This window comes from Notolepis coatsorum (genome assembly GCF_963971535.1).
Source record: "Notolepis coatsorum genome assembly, chromosome: 5".
Taxonomy (NCBI): Eukaryota; Metazoa; Chordata; class Actinopteri; order Aulopiformes; family Paralepididae; genus Notolepis; species Notolepis coatsorum.
The window spans coordinates 102,096,729-102,118,918 of NC_140169.1; the positions used below are offsets into that span (position 1 = coordinate 102,096,729).

General features: G+C 50.3%; 1 protein-coding gene across 1 annotated transcript in view; it reads right to left on the reverse strand.

The window, feature by feature from the left end:
* Nucleotides 1-22,190, reverse strand: part of kif26bb (kinesin family member 26Bb) — a gene marked incomplete at both ends in the record, with an annotated part of 127,822 nt that overhangs the window by 89,634 nt on the left and 15,998 nt on the right. The window contains 2 exons of the mRNA XM_084314202.1: nt 882-978; nt 5,230-5,445. Of these exons, the coding sequence (XP_084170328.1) occupies nt 882-978; nt 5,230-5,445 (313 nt within the window). The remainder of the gene's footprint in view (nt 1-881; nt 979-5,229; nt 5,446-22,190) is intronic.

The window sequence follows — 22,190 nt, forward strand, 5'->3', positions numbered from 1 at the left end:
GTATGGGCCCACTAATTCAATCAGATTTACGGCAAGTGGCGTCATATGAAAAAGGGCAGCTCCAAGGAGACCCTGTCCTTACCGTGTGTGTGTGTGTGTGTGTGTGTGCGTGCGTGCGCGTGCATGCGTGTGCGTGTGTGTGCGTGCGTGAGTGCGTGCGTGTGCACGTGCATGCACACACGTGTCTATCTTTGTGTGCTCGTCTGTCTGTCTGGTTTTGTGTGCCAAGCGTCTATTAAAAGCCTTTAGCGAGACTAAGTGCTGGGGTCCATCTTCCTAATAGCAATGCCTCCGGTTTGCCGTCCGCTCAAAGAGCTCAAAGTTATAAAAACAAGATCAAATATTTGCATGTGATGCGCGGGATGTCGACGTGTGCAGCGTCCAGAAGGAAGCCTTTTAAGAAGAAAACAAGCTGTATAATTGATGGATCTGCTTTTATTGACTGTACAGAGCAGCATCTGGAGGATGAGGGAGTGAAAACAGGATGGATGAAATAAAAAACCCTGTCATTGGCAGACAAAGAGAGAGAGAGAGAGAGAGAGAGAGAGAGAGAGAGAGAGAGAGAGAGAGAGAGAGAGAGAGAGAGAGAGAGAGAGAGAGAGAGAGAGCGAGAGAGAGAGAGAGAGAGAGAGAGAGAGACAGAGAGAGAGTGAATAGGAAAGACAGAAAAATACACAAAGGAAATTAGAGCGAGAGGGAAAGCGATCAAGAAGGAATGAGATTGAGAGAGTGAGGTTGAGCGATATCAGCAGAAAGAGAGAGAGAGAGAGAGCGAACGGATGTCCCATAATCAACATACAGGGCTGTGGCCAACATCCCGCTCTACCATCTCGTGGGTTTTAACCCCTTGACCCCTTAAAGCCACTTACTGTGCTACTCACCCGCATCTGCAGCGCATCCCAAACCCAGGACGCATCCGTCCAGCCCGCTGACAGCGCAGCGGATGACATCACCCAAGACGCCTGCACATATCTCCGCCTGCAGGCCGGAGAACAAAGGAGAGAAGACACTGCAGGAATGACTAACCGGTTCTGTGTGCACCGCAGGGGTTGGGCTTCTGGATACCGTGTTGTGTTCTGGAGAGGCTGAGGAGATCATGTATGCACCGCGTAGCACCCGTGGCTAACGGGCACAGGGTCCCGTTTTGTTTTCAGGTCATCGGACAACATGGAAAACAAACTGGCGTACAGACTGTGGCGCGGGAAAACTCAATCCAGTACTTGAATGCATATCGAGTTAAATATCCACTTTTAAAGGCTCGACATAAACAAAAGGATAGCCCATAAAATAAATTAAGATACATTTTTATTCTCAAATGTATTGACTGATACAAAGACACTGATGTTTGTAGAGTAGAACTCTCACCAGCCACACACCTCTGGCCCAAGACGGTCCAGAGAACTTCTTTGAAAGAACACGACGGAAGACGGGATGGGAGAGGGGACGGGAGACGGTGAGACTGTGAGATGGGAGACGGGACGGGAGATGGTGAGACTGTGAGATGGGAGACGGGACGGGAGACGGGACGGGAGACGGGAGAGGAGACGGGACAGGAGACGGGACAGGAGACGGGAGAGGAGACGGGACAGGAGACGGGACGGGAGACGGGACGGGAGACGGGACGGGAGACGGGAGAGGAGACGGGAGAGGAGACGGGAGAGGAGACGGGACAGGAGACGGGACAGGAGACGGGAGAGGAGACGGGACAGGAGACGGGACGGGAGACGGGACGGGAGACGGGACGGGAGACGGGACGGGAGACGGGAGAGGAGACGGGAGAGGAGACGGGACAGGAGACGGGACGGGAGACGGGACGGGAGACGGGAGAGGAGACGGGAGAGGAGACGGGACGGGAAACGGGACGGGAGACGGGAGAGGAGACGGGAGAGGAGACGGGACGGGAGACGGGACGGGAGACGGGACGGGAGACGGGAGAGGAGATGGGAGAGGAGACGGGAGAGGAGACGGGACGGGAGACGGGACGGGAGACGGGACGGGAGACGGGAGAGGAGACGGGAGAGGAGACGGGACAGGAGACGGGACAGGAGACGGGACGGGAGACGGGACGGGAGACGGGACAGGAGACGGGACGGGAGACGGGAGAGGAGACGGGAGAGGAGACGGGACAGGAGACGGGACGGGAGACGGGACGGGAGACGGGACAGGAGACGGGACAGGAGACGGGACGGGAGACGGGACGGGAGACGGGACGGGAGACGGTGAGATGGGAGAGGAGACGGGAGAGGAGACGGGACGGGAGACGGTGAGATGGGAGAGGAGACGGGAGACGGGACGGGAGACGGGAGAGGAGACGGGATGGAAGACGGGACGGGAGACGGGAGAGGAGACGGGACGGGAGACGGGATGGGAGACGGGAGAGGAGACGGTGAGATGGGACGGGAGACGGGACAGGAGACAGGGAGATGGGACGGGAGACGGGACGGGAGACGGGACGGGAGACGGGACGGGAGACGGGAGAGGAGACGGGACGGGAGACGGTGAGATGGGAGAGGAGACGGGAGACGGGACGGGAGACGGGAGAGGAGACGGGATGGAAGACGGGACGGGAGACGGGAGAGGAGACGGGACGGGAGACGGGATGGGAGACGGGAGAGGAGACGGTGAGATGGGACGGGAGACGGGACAGGAGACAGGGAGATGGGACGGGAGACGGGACGGGAGACGGGACGGGAGACGGGACGGGAGACGGGAGAGGAGACGGGGGAGGAGACGGGAGAGGAGACGGTGAGACGGGACGGGAGACGTTGTGTTTTCTGCTCCGCCCCAGTGAACTTATGACCATGTGAACTTATGAACTCATGCCCTGCAGTGAACCCAGTGAACTTATGACCATGTGAACTTATGAACTCATGCCCTGCAGTGAACCTTTCAAACTGACTTCACTTATTTTTTTGTTTGTTTGTATTTTACTGTACATGCATTTCTCCAGACCTCTCTGCAAAAGCCAGTGTGAGTCAAACAGTGTTAGGGATAGTGTTGGTGGAGGACCCAAGGGCAGAACAGGACGAGGAGAAAAAGGCAATAGGCAGACGAGACGTGGAGCCTATTCTCACACACCAACGGCGGAGGCAACCATGCATAGTGCCAACCGGCTCATCGGGAGCAGTTAGGGGTTAAGTGTCTTGCTCAAGGAGTGGGAATCGAACCTCCCGAGCCACTGTCGCCCCCGATCCTTCTTCTGAGGAAAATGGCTGCAAAACCTATAATGAGTTCCATAGGCCAGTTAAGCAGGTATAAGAGCAGTGTAGACGGCACAAGGCCTATGAAATTCATAACTTTTGTACAATTTGCAACCATTTCCTCATTAGAACATAATGAAGACACATCTGATTATACTGTGAGATTCCTGTTTTGGAAAAGGACATGTATCATGGTTTTTGAAGGTTAAAACACTTGTGCCATTGGATTGTACTGGAGCCTGGAGAGAGGATACAGCAATAGATCAGTTGAATGCTGGCCTGTACTAGTCAAAACCATGCCAGACGGTGTTTAAATAGGGCCTTGGTCCTTAAAGGAACACGCCAACTTTTGGGGAAATTAGCTTATTTGCCATCTACCCTGGAGTTAGACAAGCAGATACATACCCTTTTCTTCTTTGTGCATCCAGACGATGTTTAAATAGGGCCTTGGTCCTTAACACTTTGGGAGCCAGCCGTGTTTTCCTTTTTACCCCCTTGAATGCCACCATCCACTCCCAATGTTAACTTAATATCGCCTAATCTATGTTTTAAATTATGGCTATGTGTCTAATCTGCCCGTCGCTTATCATTTTCGAGTCAACATTGTCAGGGCAGCAGGGGCGCCCCAGTGGCGAACCACATAACGCGCTCAGCCGCGACACGGGCGACCCGGGTTCGATTCCCGAATCCGTCTTTATTTCCCGAATGTCTTCCCCCCACTCTGTCTCCCATTTCTCCTCTGTCTCTCCCTACTGGACTACCCAGTAGTAATAAAGCGATAAAAAACGCGAAAAAATGTATCTTTAAAAAAAAACATTGTCAAGGCAGATTGTTTTTTTATCGCTTCATTTCCGTTTGATAGCATTTTGAAAATCACTTGTTTTCGTGGAAAAAACAACCCTATGATGATAATCGTCTTTTACTGGAATATTCCAGAACGTTGTCATTTGTCGGCCTATTTATAAATCGTTTTCAAATAAACACTAGATGATCAATAGTATGTGTGCTCGTGCCGCGCGCTGATAATCGCTGCTCTTATTTCCTGATGGCTTTTACAGTCAAAACAGCTATATCACATATAGGGGAAACACTTATATATCCATGAAAACGAGTCTGATTATCCTAAAACTGATAACATAGATTCCTTACCTGAGGTCAGATGGTATCCAAATGGTTTATTCCAATTTCCGACCGCCATTCGAAAAAATCGATAATTGTACAGTAGAACACATATTCGCCGTGGCACCAAGGCTCCAGAATGAACTCTGGTAGACCCCAATTACATCAGCGAGAAGTAAAATGTGGAGTCAGAAATCCGTTCTCCCATTCACTTTCATTGAGTCCAATCCAAAAGGGTGATTTACCATCTGGGAGACGATAGGGGGTGCTTTTTTCACATCTGAGCGCCGGCGGTGCCTGGATCTCCAACGGTAGGCTCGCTTGATGCAATATGATTTCAGTACGCTAATATATTAAAAAAAAAAAAAAAAAAAAAAAAAAAAAAAAAAAAAAGAATACTCGTGACGTGGCATTCAACGGTCGGGGGGTAAACCCGAGAAAAGCCGTGAGTGGCATACAAAGTGTTAAAGGAACACGCCAACTTTGGGGGAAATTTGCTTATTTGCCATCTACCCTGGAGTTGGACAAGCAGATACCCTTTTCTTCTCTGTGCATGCATTAGGCTTAGGGAACAGCCGCACCGTTAGCCTAGCTTAGTGTCATTCACTGGAAGTAGGTGTGCCAGTGTAGCCTAGTTCCCAACAGTCACGAAATACACTCCAAATACAACTCCAAAACGTTCCTGTAAACATGTTGTGACCTGTGTATTTACCACGTGGAGAAATCAAAAAAGATTATTAGACATTTTCGTTTTCTAAGCAGATATATACTCAGAATAATTTTTTTGCCAAACCACTGCTGCCTGGGCACAGTGATTTCATCACCTCAAAAGCCCAGTTTTTTTAAAAAAACAACAGGGCTTTTGAAGGCTGTTCAAGTGGCTCAGACATTCTCCCCTGCAGCAACTGACCTGTCTGGAGTCGGGCGGATAGGCTGCATCGAAGGCATAGGTTTTGAGGAGAGCTTTGCCGTCACCACCCAGTGTCTGTGTCTGCAGGGAGCGCAGCTGGCTGTTCAACACTGGGTCCACGACAATAACCCGTCTCCTGGACGAGTCCACTCGGAGGATGGACGGCAGGGTGGGGTCCGCCGACGTGGAGGGGCAGACTCTTAGCACCACCTTGACCTGGAGGATGAGGTCAAAATGAGGTTGGGGTGATAACCTGCATGGTGGTACAGTGGTTAGCACTGCTACCTCACAGCAGGGTTCTGTGTGGAGTTTGCATGTTCTCCCTGTGTTCATGTGGGTTTCCTCCAGGGCCCTATTCCCCGTACCTGGCTAACTGAGTTAGCCGGATAATTTTCAGCATAGCTTGACTTAAGCCAGACATTTCCGTTCCCCGACGTCGGATTTTCTAAGTCGCTATGGCAACAGATCGAAAAATTTTAACCTGCTCCAAGGCAGGTTTAGTTGAGTTAGCTGGATATAAGCTGGCCACTCCCTCGGAACAAAATGGTAGCTCCCTTCCTCAGAGATTGATTGATTGATTGGAGACTTTATTAACATTAATATTAATGTCAAACCCTACCGACCAGGCGACCCCGCCAGTAGAGACCCTAGTGGGTTCTAACGTAACTGACCAAGCTCACGGGGGGGACCAGGAGGGACCTGACATGACTTTACCCCCCGCCAACGTCGACGAGGCAGTCCCCGGAGAGCTCCAGGATAAAGAAAGCCCTCCAGGGACGGAGCCCGACCCACCACCAGAAGAGACGCGCACCTAGGAGATGGACCTCCTCGGAGCGCGACAGGAGAACGGATCTCCAACGAGCACTGCCAGAAGCCGATCACCTCCATCAGTGTCTTCCCCCAGCGAGGCGGACAAGATGCTGGCGCAGGCCTTTATCGCCACCCTGGCAGCCTCCACTGAACGCGATCGACTCCAAGCACAGACGCTTAGCGAGCGCGAACATTCTTCCATGGAACAAGAGCGCCTCCGCGCGCAACACCAAAGTGAGCGCGAACACTCTACCATGGAAAGAGACCGCCTGCAGGCTCAACAACTAAGTGAGCGCGAACAATCTGCAGACCAAAGAGAACGCTTCCACGCGCAACTCCAAGCGCAGGCCCTTAGTGAACGCGAACACTCTGCGATCGAGCGAGAGCGCTTCCAGGCGCAGCAAAGGAGTGACGACGACCGCATACGCCTAGAGACTAGACGCCTCCAGACGGAAGAGAATATGGAAAGAGACCGCGCCGAAGCCCAGCGCGCCGCCGCCGATGCACAGCGCGGAGCCGCCAATGCACAGCGCAATGCAGCCCACGCCCAGCGCGAAGCAGAGCGCGACCTCGCTCACATCAAGCGCGAAGCCGAGCGCAGATAATGGAGCAACTGATTGCCAGGGCAACCCCCCCTCCCTCCGCACGGAGCTCCAGGGTCTCGTCAAGACAAGGGTCTAGGGCACCCTCCCCTACCCGATCAAGCGACCCTGAGCCCGGCCAACCGAAAGAGCCTATACACCTCTCCGAACCCCCTCCCCGACCGGTCCATGCGAGACCTAGCAACAGGGAAGAACCGGCCTACGCCGCTGAGAGACTAAATAGACGATTACAGGATCTAGACGACCTGGCAGAGGAAGAAGAAGAGGGAGAGGAGGAAAGTCAAGCCCAACAGCAGCATCGTACTCCACAAGACCAGGAGGTCCAGTACAGCCCAGACTTTACCCCCGCGGCTCTGCGCTACAGACCCCCGACTCAATTCACCGGTGAGCTTGACGCACGACCAGCCCCGAGGAACAGCACCTGGGTACACAGGCCTTGGTACCCGACAGGTACCAGCCCACCACGACACGTAAGAGGAGACTCGCCTAGGAGGCCTCTCCCCCAACGCTCACCGATGTGCCAGCCATCCATGGCATCGTACCTTGGCACACCGACGTTCCCGGACTTCACACACGAAAACAGAGCACAGTACACAGAGCTACGAATGTGCTTAGAGACGATGATGTCCGATGTACCAGATGAACCGTACAAGTATGCTATCCTACTCAAGCACCTGAAGGTGCCCAGAGCGCACAATATAGCGCTGGCATATTCCAACTCTACTACCCCATACACCGCGGCTCTAGTAGCCCTCGACCAACGTTATGGACGCATATGGGACTACGTAATACAAGAGATAAGGAATATTGACCGTCTACCCCCAGCCACAGACAATCGCTCACTAGATGACCTCTCTATCAAGGTACAATCCCTGGTAGGGATGCTGGGGGCACAAAAGGAAGAGGGTATGCACGAACTGTACATGAACTCTAATGTTGAGAGAATATTAGAGAAGCTTCCGCCCGCCCGACAAGAGGCAAAGGGACCACCGTGATCCTAACGGTCCCGAGCCATCCCTCCTAGACCTAGCCGACTTCCTGGCGAGAGAAGTCAGCAGCCTACGATTGGATACGTTCGTGCGGAGCGCGCCAAGCTCCAGAGAGGGACCTAGGAGATCAAACGATGACCGCAGGCTGGTGACCGTCATGCACCAAGCCGAGTCAGTACCGCGCAACAAGAACCACAGTACCCCCTCGATGAAAGAGAAGTGGAAGATTGTATGTCCGTACTGCGAAAAGGAACACTGGCTGTCACACTGTGACACGTTCAAGAAGATGACCGCCGACGAGGTGAGTCAATGGATAAAGTCCAACCGCCGCTGTTACCGATGTGCGCACAGTCACATGGCAGCCGAGTGCCGCTTAAAGAAGAGGTGTAGTCGGTGTGACGGAGCCCACTTGGACGTTTTACATGACAGTAACAGAAGAAAGCCTGCACCCTCAAGCAGCACAAAGGCAAGTGTTATGTACATTGACCCCGCCAGCAGCGGGGGCGCCCGGGTGCTCTTGAAGGTGGTCCGCGTAACACTGAGTTACGAGGACAAGGTCATGGACACCTACGCCGTCCTTGACGACGGGTCAGAGAAGACCCTTCTCCTCGCGTCCGCTGCGGCCCAGCTGGGGCTGCGGGGGAGCGAAGAAACGATGACAATTCGGACTATAAGAAGAGACCTGAAGACGATCAAGGGTGAGAACGTCTCCTTCACTATCGAAGCAAGCGGGCAGCCAGAGAGACGGTATAGGATCACTAACGCTTTCACCAGCCAAGACATAGGCCTGTCGCAGTACACCTACCCCATCGCCAAGCTGATGGATAAATACGTGCGTCAACTACCTATACCGCTCATAGACGGTGCCACCCCGACCCTGCTGATAGGATCCGACCATGCACACCTCATCGTCCCGATGGACCGGGTCCACACTGGGCCCAGAGGCTGTCCAGCAGCAGTCGAGACCCGCCTAGGATGGACACTACAAGGCCCCCTCTCCAGGTCTCCCAACCGAACAGCAGCCACTCGCTGCCTCCACTCCAGAGTGACAGAAGAAGACACCACCCTCCTACAGCACGTCGAGAGGCTATGGACACTAGAGACAATGCCCTTTAAGAACGAAAAGAAACACATTAGTTCCAAGGAAGACATCTATGCTATAGCCCTCCTCGAGCAGGGGACAAAGAGAGTCAAAGTCAACGGAGTGATGAGATACGCAACTCCACTCCTGAGGCGAGAGGGTATGCCTACCTTCCACGCCCCAAAAGAAGCGACGGAGCGGTATCTATCGAACACAGAGCGGCGCCTAGCCAGAGACCCCGCTCAAGCTACTGTGTACCGCGCTGAGATTAACAAGCTAATCACAGCGGGACACATAAAGAGAATTGACATTAAAGAGGCCGATCAGACGACCGAATCATGGTATGTGCCGCACCACAAAGTCCACCACAACGGCAAGGATCGTATTGTGTTTAACTGCAGCTACCAGATCGGATCACAAAATCTGAATAAAGAGCTCTTGCCCGGCCCAACACTCGGCCCCTCTCTACTGGGCGTGTTGCTACGTTTCCGCCAGAACAAGGTGGCCATCAGCGGCGACATCAAAGGGATGTTCCTGCAGGTGCGACTAGTGGAAGAGGACAAGCCCCTGCTGCGCTTCTTATGGAGAGAGAGGATCGGGGATGAGCAACCATCCATCTATCAATGGGAAGTCCTCCCTTTCGGAACCACATGCAGCCCATGCTGTGCTACGTTTGCACTGCAAAAACACGTCGCAGAGGACCCAGCAGCTGATGAAGAGGTCCGACAAAGTGTAGGAAATAGTTTCTACGTGGACAACTGTCTGCAAAGCGTCTCGACGCCAGAAGAAGCCGAGGCCCTCCTACTCAAGCTCTGCGCCTCCCTGATCAAAGGCGGCTTTGATCTCCGGCAGTGGGCCAGCAGCGACCCTCAAGTATTGCGCAGCCTCTCCCCAGAGGACAAGGCAGCAAGCAGCAAGACCTGGATGGCGACCATCCCAGGAGAAGCCCAAGAAATGACATTAGGACTAGTCTGGCGCTTCAAAACAGACTCGCTCCATTATAAACACACACCCCTGACCAAGGAGCAGGGAAGGTCGACTTCACTACCGACCACAAGACGGAGTGTATACAGAACACTCGCCAGACAATATGACCCATTGGGATGTATTCTACCTTACACCACCAGGGCAAAGATGATTGTGCGAGCGCTATGGGACAAGGACCAGGGCTGGGACGATCCCATACCCGAACACCTTGCCTCCACATAGAGAGAGTGGGAGACAGAACTCAGCTCGCTCCCAGGTGTCAACATACGCCGCAGCTACTTCCCACCCACAGTGAGGCCGGAGACGTGTCAGATAGACCTGCACGTCTTCAGCGACGCCTCCGAAGTAGCCTACGGTTCGGTGGCCTACTTGCGGGCCCGAGAGGAGGGAGGAGAAATACATACTGCCTTCATCCTGGCTCGCTCAAGAATAGCCCCCCGCAAGCAACAATCTATCCCGCGTCTAGAGCTCTGCGCAGCCCTAGCAGGAGCGCAACTCGCCACGTTAATCCAACGTGAACTCACCATCCCGGTGCAAAGAACAATCCTGTGGTCAGACTCCATGACCGTACTCACATGGATCCAGTCCGATTCGTGTAGATACAAGGTCTTCGTGGGAGTCAGAATCACAGAGATCCAAGAGTTAACAGAAGCAGCATGCTGGAGGTATGTGGACACAAAACAGAACCCAGCTGACGTCATCACACGGGGAATGTCCCTGGATGACCTCACCCGTCACAATCTCTATAGTGACGGTCCCGAGTTCCTCAAGCTCCCGGAAGAAGAGTGGCCTACACCCACCCCACGGGAGGCGAGTGAAGAGGAGGCAGAGAAGAAGAAATCTATGTTCTGTGGGTTGACACACACACTCGTCCCCACAGATCCCAACATAGACGACTGCCCCACCCTTGAGAATGCGCAGTTAAAAACATTCCTGTGGCACCACCCAGAGGTTCCGTCCACTACTGACATTACTGCAGCTAACTACGAAGAAGCAGAACTCCTTCTGCTACAGCGAGCCCAAAGAGACTCGTTCCCCGACGAGCTAGACTGTCTGCAGGGATCAAAGCCAGTCCCGTCAGACAGCAGACTGCTCCACTTGGCCCCTGAGAGCGACGCCCATAATCTCATCAGAGTGGGTGGTCGTCTGAGGAGAGCCCCAGACTTAACGGATGACGTCAAGTACCCGATAGTCTTAAACAGCCGACACAAGGTCACAGAACTCATCATAAAGAAATACGACGAGGACGTGCACCACGCCGGGGCAGAGAGAGTCTTCGCGGAGATCAGACGTCGCTATTGGATACTGCAAGGAAGAGAAGCAGTACGACGCTTCCAGCGGACTTGTCTAGACTGTCGCAAATGGCGAGCACAGCCCAGTATACCCAGGATGGCTGACCTACCCCCCTGTCGCCTCCGACTCGGCGACAAGCCCTTTCACTCCACCGGTATGGACTGTTTTGGCCCGCTGTATGTAAAGAAAGGAAGAGGGACGGAGAAGCGGTGGGGTATTGTATTCAAATGCATGACCACCCGAGCGATACACATAGAACTCCTTCCAACCATGAGTACGGACTCATTCCTTATGGCCTTCCGGAGATTCACATCGCGGAAAGGAAAACCGTCTATATTATTGTCTGATCACGGGACAAACTTCAAAGGCGGAGAAAGAGAGCTGAGAGAGAGCTTCCAAGCTATGGGCCCAGAACTTAAGACCCACCTCGCTCCCTCTCAGATTGATTTCCAGTTTAACCCCCCGAATGCACCTCACTTCGGTGGAACTTGGGAACGAGAAGTACGTTCAATAAAGACAGCCCTGTACGCCGTGCTTGGGGCCCAGACCGTGGCGGAAGAAGTCCTCACGACAGTCCTCACGGAGATCGAGGGAGTATTGAACTCAAAGCCCCTCGGTTACGTCTCAAGTGATGTAGCAGATGTCGACCCAGTCACCCCCAACACTCTCTTGATGGGGCGGCTGGACCCCGCGCTACCACAGACAGTGTACAGACCTGAAGAAGCGAACGGCCGAAGAATGTGGAGGTACAGTCAAGTATTGGCTGACAAGTTTTGGAACAGTTTCCTCCTCCACTATCTACCGTCTCTACAGACCCGCCAGAAATGGGTGAAAGAAAGAGACAATTTGATGGAAGGTACAGTCGTCATGATTATCGACCAGTCACTACCCCGAGCTATGTGGCCGGCCGGCCGCGTAAGCAAAGTGATCACTGGTGCCGACGGAAAGGTCAGAGCGGCAGAAGTGCTCGTCCAAGGGCGGACATACACCCGACCCGTGGCGAGGCTGATAGAGTTGCCAAGGCTCCCCGACTCTCTTGATGACGACCATGACCCCCTGACTTTGTGAACTGCCCTACCCTCACAACGGACATTGAGTAGTGGACAGTGCGGTTAATCTGTCTCTGCTTATCTAATTAGGTGCGGACTAATTAGGAGGCGGCTGTTACGAAGGATCAGATTAAACCGAATATATATATTTATTACTTGAGATATATTGTATAGTATTTGTATATCGTCTGATATCCCTTGTATATTCTTTGTACATATACACGGAATATTCCTTTACCTAGTACAGACCATAATATTTCGTTCTCCTATTGGACAGCGATCCCCTAGGCGCCACGGCCATACCCCCAATGTCTAGTTCAAAGTCACCGCCAAAGACATGCCTGGACATGACCGGCTCTGCGCAAGAATACGAGACAGAAATGAGGCTGGTACTAGATTGTTCACCTAACGTATAAATACGGCGCAGGTGAATACAGCAGTATGTTAACCAATAAGTTGAAGCCTCACACCACGATACAACGTGCTGTGAAGTGGGCCCGTTTTGCCCCAAAATAGAGCCTTGAGACCGCGTGCGAATTGATAGCTGAAGTGTCAGAGTTTAACGCTGTATCGTCGAGTTCGACCTATTCTATTATTTAAGTAATAGTCTATTTATGTATAGTGTATCGTGCGGCTACCGTTCTACAGTGACCAGCATTACCAACGCTTCCTCGTACCGAGCTAGTGTGCTTATCCAGGCTGGGCGGCTTAACCTGGTGCCGTCATCCGAGGAGCCCTAGACGAGAACCATGTGGATATGTACACTGGATAACCTACACCGGCGACTACAGAGCCCTTTTCGGCTGGATTATATTTGCTTTGGTCCTGTAGCTGATGGAGCGGAGAATCATCTACACCCACAATTGTGTGGGATTTACCCTGTGAGGAGCAACGTCGAGCCCGCCTCTAGGACGCCTGAGGCTGGCTAGCTTTCTTCCATGCGGCACTGCATACCGGAGAATAGCTGTTGTTCGTCTGCGGATCAAGAGATTATTGCACTGTCTCCTGTACCTGGAGTCTCCTTATTCTTCGTTGACCCAGACTTTCGCTACCGACAAATCCTCTCCCCTGCTGGCCTACAACCGGAGGGACCCTATTAGTATCTCCCGCTGCCCTACTAGTGTACCATATATATAATTCTTATGATACAGGTGGTATTAATTATCTCCTGCGTAATATGCTCATGGACTTACGCTCTTGACCTATTCATGCACATTCTTCGCCTTACAAGCGCAATTCTCAATCTTGATAAGTAAAGTAATGTAAGATAATCTTCGTGCTGCTAATAAATATTCTTCTAAACGAGTATTTGTGTGAAACCGTGTTATTGTGGATGTGTTCATCTCATATACCTGTGTACTGTATGGCCAGTAGTAATGTACATAAGTCAGTAGTGGTTTAATGATACCATACTTATTCAATACAGTCAGGGAATTGTACCCCTCAGTTACAATTGGGGTAATGAGGGACTTAAAATGTGCCTATAGATTATGCATTTAACTTGTCGGCGAGGCTAATGAGCCGTACTGTATTGTACCCATTCTGCAATCTTGGTAATAAAGTTTTCAATCAATCAATCAATCAATGCCGTTAGAAAATCAGGATTTCTGCGATCGACACCTGCTGTCTTTTCAACTGAAGCGGTCGCGCGCACTTATCCTGAGTATCAAGTCTGGTTCGAATGAACGAGACTGAATCAGCGTTCGAGGAACAGGAAAATCCCGGATTCAAACATCGGGTTAATTGAATCTGGATAATGGGACTTTTGATCGACTTAGTTGAACCAGGTACGGGGAATAGGGCCCTGGTACTCTGGTTTCCTCCCACACCACAAAGACATGCATGGTAGACAGGGACTACAGATGAAAACTAGCTCATTAGCTAATTCTGGCACATTTACATTGATGTGGAAACTGAAGGTGTTTATTAATGTTTACTGTTCCTGAATAAAACATTTATAAATAACTTAACATGGGACAGTTTTTGTTTTTGTTTAGATTTGTCCAAGAATATCTACAGAAAAGGCCAATAACCTTTCAGCTGTGAAAAAAGAGAAGATATCTATCACAGAGAAGATAACATTATTTATTTATTCATCGCCAGAATAAACCATATGAGTAGGTGATAGCGTGTTTTAACAGAGCATGTGGGTGATTTCAGGAAGCTTCAGCTATGTACTGTATGCGTGTAGCTTTATGCCAAGCAAGCAGTGGAAAAATTTACCGTAGTGGCATGCAGTAATGCGCCTTTCATTTTCCGCCGCCCAGCGCCCAGGTCGCGCGGAAATAGGCTGTCTATTGCCATTCTCTTTGACAAACTCTAACCTTAACCAGCTCCTTAACAACGCCTAAACTTAACCGTTCTAACCTTAACCAACTCCGAAACAATGCCTAACCTTAACCATAGAAATTATATTGCCATTCTCTTTGACAAACTCTAACCTTAACCAGCTCCTTAACAGCGCCTAAACTTAACCGTTCTAACCTTAACCAACTCCGAAACAATGCCTAACCTTAATCGGCGAAAGAATACACGTTAAAAAAAAATCACGTTAAAAAATATTTTCGATGGGATTCGAACTCGCCAGCAAACAAGCCATAGGATCCACAGCCATGTGTCCTTGCCAATTGAGCTATTTGCTAGATACTGAATAAGGGGCGGTGACTTATATATATTGAGCTCCGCTCGTGTCGCATGCGCGGGCACCTCGCGCGAGCACGCCGGCGCACGCACGCACCTGAGCGAGCACGCCGCCGCCGGTGCACGCACGGTAGCATTTGTCTGAAAAGAAGGGCGCTTTACCGCACTAGCGTGCGGTGACGAATGCGGAAGCATTTTTGCACTGCTTGCTTGGCATTAACGTACAGGCGTACTGTATAGCTTTCATCAAAACACACGCAGGTGAAACAAGGTTCAAAACATACCATTGTATCGCATTTTTACATTCACATTCTTCACATCCTCTAAACCACAATGATATATCCCAGAGATATTATAAGGATCAAGACGAGGGTGTGGCTGGGTGGCGTAGCGGAGATTGTGCTCGTCACCAATGCAAGAGACTCCGGTATCGAATCCCACTCTCAGCATTGCCTTCGGCTTGGGCCGGCCGTCGTACTGGCTCATTTGGCAGAGTCAGCGGGTGGAAGTCGATGGGTGGGGATTGGACGTTGTGGACAACGACCCCTACAGGTCGGTTGGGAGATGCCTGCACAGCAGAGACAGGAAGTGGCGAGGGTAGTGTGAGCCTCCCATGCGTTACACCTCGCCAATGAGAGTCCGCGCTGGCAGGCGTAAAGATGCGACAGGCTGCCTCCTCGTGTGCCGGAGGGAACATGTGATGCAAGGCTTCTATCCTCTCTACAACCGACCAGTGGGGGGCATAGTTGAGCAACGTTGAAGACAGGGGAGGGGAGAATTGGATACACAAAATTGGGATGGGAGAAAAATAGAAAATAAGGAGAAAAAGTGGATATAAAAAAAGGATCAAGACGACAGCAGCAAATATAGGCAGTGAAATCTTCAAAACGTGTTCTTTAATTAAAGCTGACTGCTAAGATGACAGGAGCAGTATTTCTATTTGAGAAAAAAAAATTAAAAACTGATTCTCCCGGGTTTCTGCTGCTATTCATACTCTCCCTTTGATATGGTGCATCTGTCAGGATTGGGGGGGGGGGGGGGGGTAGGACACACATGCAGACACACACAAAAGGGGGAATCTTAAAGTTACCCCAGAGGGGTAACCACTTGAATCACTGAGCGATGAGAGAGGGTGGGGGGAAACACAAGAATAAAATAAATACAAATAAAAGCTGTAGGAAACACAAAACACCAGTATAAAATAACTGGGGAAAAACCCAAAGTAACCACCACTGCCTAGCAGTTGAAAACAACAACAAAAACCAACAGCACTAGAGACAGAAAACCCTAGAAGCATGAGAAGACACTCCTCTACTATTGAGGAAAAAACATGAAATGGACAAGCATACGAAGACAGTCTTCTTCTTCTTCTATGGGGTTTCCAAAGACAACCAAGCCTACTTAAAGGCACTGCACACCTGACACCAATCAGGTGGCAATCAAGCCCACACACCTGCCATGCCGCATGGCAATTAACTGGTGTCTGGTGATCAACAGCTCACCAGAGAAAACGATAGGTTATGTATATAACCTAGTTATATGAGTACTGGCTGAGCGTCCCGCTCTTAAGCCTATCGAGATATACCTCATCTCATGTACCTATTGTACTCCATCACGAATAAAAACCAGTACACCCACACCTGCCGGGTCCCGCCTCTATGGAGGCGTAGCCTATAAGACAGTAGGCATGGTCACCAATACACTCTTCCTCGCCAAAATCTCGTTTCCAGTAAAGATCCCTCAAGGGGACTCAGGGCCGCTTAAGAGCGGGACGCTCAGCCATTACTCATATAACTAGGTTATATACATAACCTATCGTTATATATCGTACTTGGCTTATCGCGTCCCGCTCTTAAGCCTATCGAGATATGGGTAAGAGCGGACGCGAGGCCCGACCAATGTACCCCCTGAGGACCCGTAAGCCCACATCAAGGGGTTTGGGGAGTCCTGTCACCCCATCCTTCCTAACGAAGGGGGGGGCGCAGTCAACTCCACCGGAGTGCGAGCAAGGAGGAACTAGAACCCCTTGAACACACAGCACAGGCGGAACCACGTGTGACTTAACACACTGTGGCCCATACCCACACACTCCTGCTACCCGACCAAGGGACTGGGTCCCAGCCCCCCGCCTTACACCACTCTTGGAACATACGCCATCTGCCCGCGTAAAGCGCGACAGTGGAGGGAGCATGTGCATTCCGGATGGTACATTTACGCTGGGCCGCAAGGAACAGTAGATAGTTGGCCCGGTCCCTCCCGCTGTGCGACGCACCCAAGGGGGGACCCCGACAGAAAGGGCCGGTTTGATACGGGAGAAGCTGTCATAAAACTGGTTGACACAGACCCCCCCCTTGAACACCCCTCTAGCACATGCTGAGGAGTCGTTCCGCAGCTAGACACGCAAGGCATGAGGACCCCCAGGGCCGAAGCCCTGCAGTGATATTGCTACCACCCAAATCACGCTCGCCTCTGCTTCGCAGACCACTGCCACTCTCACGGGAGTGGGAGGCATCAGCGCGATACCCCGCCTGGCGAAGGCGAGGCCGGGGTAACCCTTGCTGTGCGCGTTCAACAGAAGAGGCCTCGAGTCCCCCTGCTGACCACCGTAGCTAGTGGCAGCTGTAACACCAGGCTCACACAACATGTGGTGCAGGAGCCACGCGGCAGCACAACATTCTCACGGACAGACCCAGGCTCAGCCATCAACTGGGTGTCAGCCCCTGTTCCCATGAGAAGTGAAGAATGGGGCCGCATGCGCTTCAAAGAAGGTTTGTGGCCCGCAGCCAAAGGAGAACGATCAGAGCCCCGCTTCCGTGGGTAACAGAGAGAGGATTGAACGGGGAGCGGGCTGCTCGCGGCAAAGTGACGACGGCTTGTTTTATCCAAACCGAATTCACCCAAAATGGCCGATCCCTCGGCCGCCAAGGCTGTCGGCCTTGTGGAACCCCGTTGACTCTCCGCCCAGGGCACCACTGGCGGGGAAAACATGGCCGCCTGTCGAGGATCTCGCCACAGTCGTTGACGAGACCGTGCGCCCACCTCTGGCTGCACAGCGTGAGGCGGTGTAGGACCCAGATCAACAACCGCCTGCGCCTCCACAGAATGACCAAAAAGCCTTTCAGTGGAAAAAGGAGTTGTGAGGAGAGAAAACCTATCCTCTTCCCCAAGAGGAGAGTGCTCCAACCAAACATGCCTAACAACAAACGTTGATAGCATCCTAATCCTCCCCGCAGTTATAGCTTGCGACTGAGTCAAGATCTCTATAACACCACAAACATGCAACATGTTTACAATGTCGGCTGGACCCATAGCCCTACTACCCGACGCCAATGTGGATAGGAAACTAGCCAGCTGAGCCATAACACTGGCCGCCACTACAAACCATCCTGCAGCAGTATACCACTCATTCGTCCATACTGCCACCCTCCGAGCCGATGCGCTCTCAAGCATCGGCCGGGTGGGACATCGTTCATCCCCGCCGGGGCACAGGAACAAAGCTACCTGGCTACGTAGCCACGGTACACCCGGCCTGCACCCAGTTGTTAGCCCGTTTACCCGTAAAAAAGGTAAATAGGACTCAGCGAAACCCCCCACATTAGCAACCGACTGACCTTCATCAATGAAGCGGGCAAGAGGAGGGAAAAGCGGAATTGTCCCGCGGCGGGGATCATTAGAACAACGACCCATTTCAGCGTCAACATTAGCATTAGCAGTAGTAGCATTAGTAGCATTAGCGTTAGCAGCATGCTCCAGGATTGCCAGGAAAACGTCCACTGCAGTGGAACGTTCACCAAGCCACCCCGGCCCTGGCGCCGAAACATACTCCACAGCATTACCAATACCAACATTGATGCCTGATGACACAGGGCCTACCTTTGTACAAGCCGGCTCGATAGCCAAACCTTGTACGCTGCCCCTTGGTCTGCTGCCGTCAGACGAGGAAACATCAACACAGGCCCGTTGTGTCGCTGAAACATGCCTCGAAGATGCCAGGGGTAAGCAAACCTCCGGTAAGCTTTCAACATTACGTAATTTCTCTAATCTTTTCATAACAACTAGTTAACATAAGGTGCACTGCATCCGCTATGATGGAAACGAAAATAGAGGAAGAGTGTATTGGTGACCATGCCATTGCCTACTGTCTTATAGGCTACGCCTCCATAGAGGCGGGACCCGGCAGGTGTGGGTGTACTGGTTTTTATTCGTGATGGAGTACAATAGGTACATGAGATGAGGTATATCTCGATAGGCTTAAGAGCGGGACGCGATAAGCCAAGTACGATATATAACCAAAATTAACTGGTGTCTGGTGATTGACAGCTCACCAGAGAAAACCCAAAATACATTCAAAGCACACTAGAATAAACAAAAATAAAAACCCACATAAACCGTGATCCATCACATTCACAGCGTGAGACATTTTGTGAGATGAAATAGGGGATTTAGCTCAGGAGCGAGGTAAGACAGACGTTAACTCTGAGTCCTCCCCTCAGACGCTGAGTCGAGTCTCTTTACCAAGAGACGGGCTGAAAGAGGGAAACTTTGTTGAAGGCGGAAACCCTGTGAGGAAGAAAGCAGTATCTCTCACGCATATTTAGGCCTTTATTCAGGACTTAGTCTACTGCAGTCTAAACTGAGCTGAAGTTGATATTTTTTGCTGTTTTAATATCGTTCAGCAAACAGTACAATTTTCACTTCATAATTTCTAACATCAAATTCATATTAAACTGCAAGTGAAGGTTAGCTTACTGTCGTTTTTGCTTGAACATGTTTCTTTATGTCCTTAAAAAATTGCGGTCAATAAATGTACAGTAGTTACAGCTCCATGTCCTGCCCCATCTCTGTGTTAAGTCCTTGATGCTACAGAGAGCCTTGAGAATTTAGAGGACTTAGATGTCTTATGTGAAGTTGAATATTCTTCCACACACTATACAGCCACTTAAACAAAGCTCATAGGCCTGACTCAGCAGAATATTTAGACTATCTATTACTCAGCTATGATATGGTTTAAGAACCAATCCGTGCACATAACCCCATCCCCTCTATCTCTCTCTCTCTCTCTCTCTCTCTCTCTCTCTCTCTCTCTCTCTCTCCTCAGTAAGTCAAGAGCCATTTTGTTGAAATCACACAGGATCGAATTAGGTCATAATGACATCATCCATCACAGACAGTTATGAAACTGAAAAGCTGGTGATCTCTGGTCTGTCAGACGACAGCAGATGTCTGTAAAGGATTAAAAAAAAATTTACCTCTTCATCGTATTTATAATAGAGGCCTTGCATGGAATGGTTGTGTGGTTCTCTTTCTTCTGGCTGCATGTAACCATTGGTAACCAAGTTCAAAAGAGAATGCCTAATTCCTATGCAATGGTAGAGTAAGTAATACACTGGAAAAGCATGATGCTGTTACTGTTCCACTGTAACTTGTTTATAAGATCCAGTAATAACTTACAAGACACCAAATTATTATGTTTTTGTTGATACATTTCTCTTCCATTGCCAAGCACAAAACAATGGTGGCTGGTACTGTATGTTACACAGGCAGCCATGCTGGAAGAGAAAGAACTACCCAAACAACAAGTGCAAGGCCTCTATTCCTCTCTGTGTGAACTGGCTACCTAACTCTATTGAACATGTGTCAAATTCTATTTATGGGGATTTAATAATTCAAGAACCCATTTACAAGGGGGAAAAATCCTCTTTGACACACACACACATACACACATACTTGCACACACAGTATATACACACGTGTGCGTGCATACATGCCCGCATACAGACTTATACACACACACACACACACAGAGCTGAGTGCTAAGGTAGGTGTGGCTAGTGGAGTAGTGTATCTAAGCGACTATCTGTAACTCTAAACGCGGACCATCAGCTCCATCTATTAAACGGGCAGGCGGCCATATTGATCTCCCCTCCCACTGTCTCCCAGGAGAGGAGAGAAACAAGATGGAGGCATTAACACCACATTACAGCATATCACAAAGGGAGGGGCCGGCATAATATAGGGTTTCCTCCAAACGACTCCGGTTGCCTTTATGGTCCTATATGGACAATAGACTTGTCTAAAGAGGCAGTTATGGGTGAGGTTTTTGGTGTCTGTTTTTTTTTTTTTTAACACAATACAATTTTTACATAGGCCTACATGTCTGTTGTTATTTTCTTTGGGTTAATGGAAGATCATTGCATAATTATAATGGGGTTATAGTGGGGGGTGGGGGTCGGGTCTATACAGGCTATGGAGACACTTCTGGTGGGGTGGTTGTGAATGGTCTATCTACTAATCTATCTACCGGTAGTATGTTACACTGTATACTGCTGTACATTTCACTGCTACTTTGCTGCATTGCGACTTAATTTCATTAGTCAATGACAGTACAATTGAATATAATCTAATCTAATCTATCTAATCTTTAAAACCCCTTCATCCCACTCGTGTTAAAATGCCGTAGCATAGTGAGGATAGAATTAATGACCATCAATTTCCACAGGTATCCTTCATCTGCATTTTACCCCACATGATCATCTCCACATGGCAGAGAACAATCCACAAGAAATAACATATCTCCTCCAACCACACATCTTAACCCTTATGTCTGATAAGGACAGAATGGTCCTTTGATATTCTTATTTTCTTTATAACTTTGCAATGGTTATGTTTGTAGCCAATATATGTGGCAACAGTGTGTATTTTTTATTGTATTTTTTAGGATTTTTGAACTTTTTATGGATTTTTTGTTTTTTTGTAACGTCAGATTGAAAAAATACTTACACTCTTACCATTAAGGGTCTAAATGGTCCTCTTCAAAAACGGCATACAAATATTATATGTTGAAATTATTTCACACTTTTCTTTTCGTAAATATTTTATTCAACTTCAGCCCTGATCATAACCACCATATTCAATTCATTTTAGAATTTTTACCCTGCCAGTGTTAGTGTTAGCTAGAGACCATGAGTAGAGTAAAAAGGTACTGTATAGTTCGAGTGCCCTTGATAACACAGAGGCCAATGCAGACATCAATATGAACCCCCTGCTCCCATGACCTAATAACCCTTTGCCAGTTTGTAGTGCAGAGTCCTATTACCTTATTTCACACTAGAAATGAATACAACACTTTGAACAACATGTTTATTTTTCCAAAAGAAAAACGTTCAAACATGTAGTATATTTGCAAATGTGCTTTCGACACTTCCAGCAGGTGCTAGGTTCTTCCGCTTGCTGGTGCACAGCACACATAGTCGCCTTGTTCTTTGGCTTCCAGAGGGCCCTGGATGCCCACTGCCACTGGAACTGGTCTGCCCTCTGGCTTCGGCCACCCTGGCAGCGACTCTTGCGCTGTGGGGGGAGGCGCTGTCATTGCTGCATCTGTGGAGTCACCAGTGCTGTTCCCAGCTCCTCCAGGAAACAGGTGACACCTGTACAGCTTGCCCTGGTTCCAGGTTGGATCCACAGCCATCCGCAGCACAAAGGCATTGAAAACGGAGACATCCAGGATGTT